This window comes from Kryptolebias marmoratus, linkage group LG12 (genome assembly GCF_001649575.2).
Source record: "Kryptolebias marmoratus isolate JLee-2015 linkage group LG12, ASM164957v2, whole genome shotgun sequence".
NCBI classification, from domain to species: Eukaryota; Metazoa; Chordata; class Actinopteri; order Cyprinodontiformes; family Rivulidae; genus Kryptolebias; species Kryptolebias marmoratus.
This window is the reverse complement of record NC_051441.1, coordinates 19,637,340-19,645,130: the sequence shown is the minus strand read 5'-3', so window position 1 is coordinate 19,645,130 and position 7,791 is coordinate 19,637,340. Positions and strand designations below refer to the sequence as shown.

The 7,791-nt window shown below is 44.3% G+C and overlaps 1 protein-coding gene across 4 annotated transcripts in view; it reads left to right on the top strand.

Annotated features, from left to right (window-relative positions):
* Nucleotides 1-7,791, top strand: part of LOC108249602 (neurabin-2) — a 39,557-nt gene that overhangs the window by 21,424 nt on the left and 10,342 nt on the right. For all 4 annotated transcript variants that reach the window (XM_017439082.3, XM_037978715.1, XM_037978714.1 and 1 more), the window contains exons 6-12: nt 299-431; nt 1,650-1,770; nt 2,648-2,752; nt 2,973-3,108; nt 5,364-5,504; nt 5,630-5,683; nt 5,863-5,994. In XM_017439082.3, the coding sequence (XP_017294571.1) occupies nt 299-431; nt 1,650-1,770; nt 2,648-2,752; nt 2,973-3,108; nt 5,364-5,504; nt 5,630-5,683; nt 5,863-5,994 (822 nt within the window). The remainder of the gene's footprint in view (nt 1-298; nt 432-1,649; nt 1,771-2,647; nt 2,753-2,972; nt 3,109-5,363; nt 5,505-5,629; nt 5,684-5,862; nt 5,995-7,791) is intronic.

The window sequence follows — 7,791 nt, the reverse complement described above, 5'->3', positions numbered from 1 at the left end:
GGGGGGGGGGGGTGTTTACACAAAGCTTGTTTTCAGTCAAACTGTAACATTTCAGTTCGGCTGTTCGTTTGTTCGGTCAGGTTCTCTGACACTGAAACTTTTTGAACTCGGGTCTCAGGGTGGACCTTTTCGGAACCCATCATTTGCATTTCGAAGGAAGCCGCAGTGTGTTTTTTTTTTCCCCAATCAGCATCTGAAAACCTTTACCGTTTCCAGGACAACGGCCTCGTGTAAACAGGGCCTTAGATTTGTGCCGTCCGTTTCATGGCCTGACCTCTGACCCCTGCCGTGTGCGCAGGTCTTCACCACCTACTCCAACGAGGACTACGATCGGAGCAACAGCGACGTGGACCCCATGGCGGCCTCGGCCGAGTACGAGCTGGAGAAGCGGGTCGAGAAGCTGGAGCTGTTCCCCGTCGAGCTGGAAAAAGGTTTGAAAGTCGCTCGAGTCAAGTCTCTGACGTAACGTCACGCCCTCACACACGCAGGGTTCTGTGTGAGGGCACACACTGTCTGTCTGCCTGCGACTCCGTTATCCCCTTATGGGATTAAAGTTAGCGTGGATTAGCCTAATTAGCCGCTAGTAATTCTGGAGGTAATGGATTTCAACCAGCAATGATGGCTGCTCTCAACTAACTACAGTTCTACGTATTTGTGCCTAAAATGAATACAACCATCATGATAAATAAGCAAACTATTTTTAAATCCAAGGCTTTTATGTATCAGGATTAAAGATGTAAATAAGAAAATAAAACCCCCTGCTTTTTACCAGCTCTCAAAATGACGCAACCTCAGATCACCGACACGGGAAGTAATCCGCCGTGTCACCTGTGTGTACAAACACCGTGGCACAGAGACAACAAGGATACGTCCTTGGGGCACCTTGCTGTCATCGACGGACCACAACCAAAATGTGAGGCCGTCTGTCTGACAGCTGACACTTTGCGGAAATTGGATCAGGGAATCTACAACAAAATGGCTGAAAGGTGCTGAAATGGTTCCGGTTAGAGACCTCAGTCTGATCAGGCTGTCTCACGAAACAGTTCAACTTTGACGCCATCCGGCCACCTCGGCCGCCCCGCCCCCGAAGCTCCTTTGCGCCGCAAGGCGAGGTCGAAACAGAGCCGAAACCGTCGCCGTGTGAGAGGCTGAGCTAGCTACGCGGCGAAGCGGCGATATCGGGCCCGTGCCACCACCCGTTCGTGGGTTCACGCGACGACAAACGTGTTCGTTAACCACAAAAAGAACGGCCAAACCGAGTTAATTTGCCGTGTCATGAAAACGACACGAGGGAAACAACCGGTCAAACCGCCGCCTCTATTGGTTCCGCGGCACCCGCTTCATTTCTGAACGCTCACGTCTGCGCGGGACGTGGCCGGCCCCGTCGGTGATTTACGAACAGGCCAGGGACCGGTCCGCGCGGGCATTTTGCGGAACTGTTTTTGTGATGTCTGCAACAGCGAAAGAGCTCGATGAAACCCAGAAACAATCACGCGAACCTCCTAACCGACAGCGGCTAAAAACCAACGGTAGCTGTGTATATGTTAGTTTTCCTGTCAGTCAAAAGTTCGTTATCAGATACCACGAAAGTGAGATGCACATCAGTATTTCCTTTTATGTGTGTGTGTGTGTGTGTGTGCGCCTCTCAGACAGCGATGGCCTGGGGATCAGTATCATCGGCATGGGAGCCGGAGCCGACATGGGCCTGGAGAAACTGGGGATCTTCGTTAAGACCGTCACCGAGGGTGGAGCTGCTCAGAGAGACGGCAGGTACCGCGCCGTCCACTTGTCTGTACTCGCCTCGAGATCTGCTCGGGGCTGGAACAGTATCAGCTTGTTGACAGGAAACCAAAGCGACTACTGTGGGAAAAAAATAAAAAATAAATAAATGTGCTCGCCGCGCGCAACACTGGGCGCACACCGGTTCAGATGACAGATGATGTCTTCCGCGTCGGAGACGGTTTAATTCTGACCGGAGTGATGAGCTGAAGGCTAGTCCGAACGCTCAAAGATTTCATACTGGTTCACGCAAACATTATTAAAAACAAAAAATGTTGAACTCGCCGTCAATTTGGCGTGTTTATGTGGACGTTCACGGTTATTGAGCAGTGGCAGGAGCAGCCAGCTGTAGCGCAATCAGCTGGAATTTGGGTAATTTTAAGTTTTTAATAACAATACTAAACGTGTGGATTTAAAACAACTTTAATCTTCCATAACAGTTTCTGCGAACACTATTTTATAAAACATCTACACCGCTATCGGTTTTGTATTACACGGCTAATCCTATTAGTGCCTCCAGGCAGCGCCGGAAGCGCTACAGCTAGGTGCTGCCGCCGCTTTTTCGTGCGAATAGGCTCATAATGCCAAATTGTTGCCAACGCAGAAAAGGGTCTCTGAAAAATTTCTCCAAACTGAGGCTATTCAAACAATCATCTACAACAGGTAAGATATTTGTTGTTCAAAGTGTCCAAACGGAGCTTTTAAACTCTTCATGGCTCCTCAGAGTCCTTTTTTTTATAGTCTACTTCCTTTTTCAGACCCAAACATGAATGACAGTTTTGTGGGGACTGAACGTAGAAAGTGTGTGTGTGTGTGTGTGTGTGTGTTTATGGAGCCAAACACTGCATTTGTCTGCGTGTGTTCTCAGGATCCAGGTGAACGATCTGATCGTGGAGGTTGATGGCACCAGTCTGGTGGGCGTCACGCAGAGCTTTGCCGCCTCCGTTCTGCGCAACACGTCAGGCAAAGTCAGGTCAGCCTCTCACACACACACACACACACACACACCTATTCTCCATGATTAAAGTTACAGATGTGGTGTAAACCGCATATTAAACAGCGTTTATTGTCAAAGTTCTCATCAGGTTCCCATGTTTTTGTGCGTTTGATTTGAGCACAGCTCTTCGTTAACTCAAACAACTGAAGCGCTTGTGTTGACCGTCTTTACTGTTGTTGTTGTTTTTCCTCTTTAGGTTTATGATTGGCCGAGAGAAGCCCGGAGAGCAGAGTGAAGTGGCTCAGCTGATCCAGCAGACACTGGAGCAGGAGAGGTGGCAGAGGGAGATGATGGAGCAGAGATACAAGCAGTACATGGACGACGACGAAGAGGTGCTCGCCCTCTCGGCGCGCGGCTCCTTGTCTGTAGTCGGGAAAGCTCCTGTTGACAGGAGCGTCTGCGTGTTTTTTCACAGCTTCTGTTAGCTGCAGGAAATCAGAATTCTCTTTCGGTGTGTGTGTGTGTGTAAGTGTGTGTGTGCGCAAGACAAAATGTCGTCTGTGTTTAACCACAGGGTCTGTTGTTTCCAACTAAGTCTAACTTCGCCACCTTGTGGTCAGAGAGAGGAATAAAATCTCACCAGTTTGCATTTAAATAGCTTCGGCGTTTTGTCACTGTGAAAAAAATACGATTAACTGTAGAAAATGTATTTAATTATTTCAGCGGCATACTTCATTTCCCTTCGGAAGGCATTTTCTTTTATGTAATTACAGCATAACTAGGCAGTTAATTGGGTAGTCAAAGGCAATTAAATGGATCACTGAAAGATGATATTCCTCAAGGCTGAAGCAGCCACTGAGGATGGCAAAAATGTGTCTCTGGTACTAATTTTAGAAATATGATGGAAAAAAAAGTTGTTGTTTTTTTTTTTCAGCCAAACTCAGGTCTATTCATTTGTTTTTGGTCAAAAACCTGATGTGTCTGGTATTTGAATTGAATTAGTACCACAAATTAAAGGAATTTTAATTTTTTTAAAAGTGATATATTTTTGAGATATTGTTTATCTTTGCTTAATTATGCAATTTATTTATGCACATTACAGTAAATCTAAACATTTCTCACCCAATAATTCTCTAATTCGATCAAAGATCAACAAATTTAGATCGTTTAGTTTCGATATAAACTAGTTTTGTTTCATAAACTCCTGATTTTAACATCACTCTAGTGTTATGTCAAAATTATCCCCAACGCCACCCAAAACGCCATGTTTTTTTTAAAATAAATAACAAATTAACATTAAATCATTTTTATTATTGTAATCTAGTCTTTGTCTTCAATTTTCACCAACTATTTGATAACTCCCATTGAGCTAAATAAGTTCGTATCATCTGCAAACATAATAGGTTTCAACGTAGTAGTTACAGAACAGTTATAATTTAAATACCTTAGTAATAAATTAGGTCCTAGTATTGGGCCTTGTGGAACGCCACAGGTTATTTGCTCTGATTCTGTACTATTGAATTTATATGGCGCAATGCTTTTTTTTAAAGATGGTGCCCTTTTTTTCCCGCTACAAAACTTACTGTTAGTCTGGGAAAACATGGTGGAAACCAGCAAAAGTGATCTACTCTGGAATGTAAAGCAAACAGAAAATATTCGGCAGAGTGCGGATGTCTAACTTAGAGTAAAAATGCTGCATTTTGTTTCAGTGGATTAAATAAAATCTTAATTTTACTTACTCTGTAATCTTCTACCTAAATTGCAAATGCTATATCTATCATTTTATTTGATACACATTTAAATTAAATTTTAATGTGTTGTGGAGTGACAGTCAAATGTAGCTTGTTAGCATAGCATAGCTTCAAAACAATGCTAGTGGAAACAACCGTAGATAGGTTTTATTGTTACACAAAGTAAAAAAAAAAAAAACTCTCAAAGCTAACTAATATGTTTTTTTACTTCTGATTTTGATGGTTAAAACAAGAAAAGTAATGACATTGTAAGCTTTTTTTTCTTCTCTTTATAGCCTTTACAGAGCTAAGCAGCTGCTAACTGTAGCTTTAAATTAGCCTAGCTTTAAAACAAGCTAGTGGAAACAAATTTAGCTATATTTTATTGTTACAAAAAGTGAAAGAAAAGTCACTAAGCTACTTAATTTGTGAACTTACGTCTGTTTTTAATGGTTAAAACAAGAATAGTTTTGAAATTGTTAGGCTATTCTTTCTTTTTAGCTTTTACAGAGCTAGGCAGCTGCTAACTGTAGCTTTAAATTAGCCTAGCTTTAAAACAAGATAGTGGAAACAAATTTACCTGTGTTTTATGTTACAATAAATGAAAGAACATCTCGCTATACTAACTAATGTGTCATTTTGTTTATGCTTTTACCAGTTAAAACAAGAAAAATGTAGAATTTGCTTGTGGGTCATACTGAACCATGCTAGCCTTTTTAAGCCTTTTGCAAAGTGAAGCGACTGTATAGTTCCAAATCTCAGACTCAGACATGATTATTTTATCTTTTCTTTAAAAAAAGAGCGCTGCAGCTTCACTTTAACAACTTGTGAACACGTCGCAACTCCTGTCAAGTCTCAAATATAACAGCTGTACGGGTTTTAAGCTCCTTTCCGTGTCACATTTTGTCTGCTAACAGACTGGTGAATACGCGACGGACGAGGAGGAGGAGATGAGTCCGGTGTTTCCAAACTCCATCGAGGTGTTTGACCTGGCAGAAAACCAGGACATGTCTCCCGTGGAGCTGGACCCTGAGAAGCTGGCCCACAAATACAAGGAGGTATATTTCGTTTTCGCTGCTCGCATCTCGAGGAAGACTCTTTATATTTAGTCCTTCCGGAGTTGTGCTCCTCTAAAGTAAATGACACTGGATTTCAGATCGTTGTTGTCCCTTTCCCTCCGTAGCTCCAGATCAAACATGCAGTAACCCAGGCAGAGATCCAGCTGCTGAAGAGGAAGGTGAGCGCCCCCCTTTTTTTATTTTTCAGTTCTTTTTCCGCACACCGCGGCGAACAACCCCGCCGCGTTCGGCTCCGTGTTGCAGAAGCTTGAGCCGTTCTCGACGATGACTTAATGCTACCTCTGCCTCCCACGTCCCACCACCTCCTCCCTCCCCTCCCCCCTCCCCTCACCTCCAGCTGGCTCATGCGGAGCAGGACAGGTTGCGTTGGCGGATGGAGCGCGCTCATTTGGAGCAAAACATTAGAGACAGCAAAGAGAGGATGGAGAAACTCGAGGGCTACTGGATGGAAGCACAATCCCTGTGTAAGGTAAGTGTTTACCTTACACAAATGATTTCTCTCAGCTCAATGATTCTACTCCACCGGGGTTTGTTTACATCTATCAAACCCGTGGCACCGGCCGGGGAGGAGGTCTCGCGATAATTCACCGCGAGAAGTGGAAAGTCTCGCCGTTGTCTGCTCCCACCTTCTCCTCTTTCGAATCAACTGTGTGTCAGCTCTATGGACCTACCCCCACCATCATCGCAACCATCTACCGCCCGCCGAAAACTAACAGTGACTTTCTGAATGACTTCGCTGCTCTTCTCACTCACCTGTCAATCCTCTCACCAAACATTATAGTATTGGGTGATTTTAATATTCACATGGACGATGGCAATAGCCCTCTGACTAAAGACTTTTCATCCTGCCTCCAGAGTTTTGGTCTTCAGCAGTTCATCAATGTTCCCACTCATTCTAAGGGTCATGTCCTGGATCTAGTCTGCTGTTCTGGTGTTTCTCCTTCGGATTATACAGCAGATGAACTCGCCATAACTGACCATTTTCTCCTCTCATTCAATATCTGTCTCCCTCTCTCCATTACCAAGCTTCCCCGTCTCATCTCTTTCCGTAACATTAAGGATATTGATTTAAATTCTCTCTCCTCTGGTGTCAATTCTCTCATGGACAATCTATATTCAACTCTAGATTCAACCACCCTTGATGACCTGGTCTCATATTACAACACTGGTCTTCACTCAATACTCAACTCTCTTGCTCCGCTAAAAACCAGATCTGTTTCTTTTGTTCGCTCTGCGCCCTGGTTTACTCCAGAACTTCGGCTCATGAAAGCTAAAGGACGGCAACTTGAAAGGCTCCACCGGAAAACTGGACTGGTTGTTCATAAAGACATTTACAAAACTCACATATTGCATTACAAGGACTGTATCAATCTAGCCAAATCCTCCTACTACACTGGTTTAATTTGTTCAAATGAAGGCTCCACCAAGTCAATATTCTCCCTCTACAAGAACATCACCCAAGCCCCGGACTCCCTACCTTCACATCTGTGTTCAACTCAATTTTGTAATTCCCTCATGTCATTTTTTGACAGTAAAATTGTTAAGATCCACCAGCATCTCAGCTCACAACCCTCCCCCTGTCCTATTCTTGAACTTTCTCCTCCAGCCCACTCCTTCTCTTCCTTCGAGCTCCCGACGACTTCAGAAATCACAAGCCTCATCAACAAGTCCAAGTTGACCACCTGTTTGCTCGACCCTCTTCCAACAGTCCTGGTTAAAGCCTGTGCCCTATCTATACTCCCTCTCATCTCTGCCATTATTCACTCCTCTCTCTCCACCGGAACAGTTCCTGCATCATTTAAAATTGCTGCCATAACTCCTATCTTGAAAAAACCTGGCGCTGATCACCATAATCTCAATAATTTCCGTCCTATCTCCAACTTGCCTTTCATCTCCAAGATTCTTGAAAAGACAGTAGCATCCCAACTTCACACTTATCTATCCAACAACAACCTGTATGAACTGTTTCAGTCTGGTTTTCGTCCCCTCCACAGTACAGAAACAGCCCTCATAAAAATCACCAATGACCTCCTCTTGGCAGCTGACTCCGGCTTGCTGTCCATCCTCATCCTCCTCGACCTGAGTGCAGCGTTTGACACCATCTGCCATGCCACCCTACTCAACAGACTTTCCTCTATTGGTATCACTCAGACTCCTCTAAACTGGTTTAAATCATATCTCTCCTGCCGCACTCAGTTCATCCGGATCAAAACCTTCACTTCTGAGCCTTCATCTGTCACATCAGGAGTTCCCCAGGGCTCTGTCC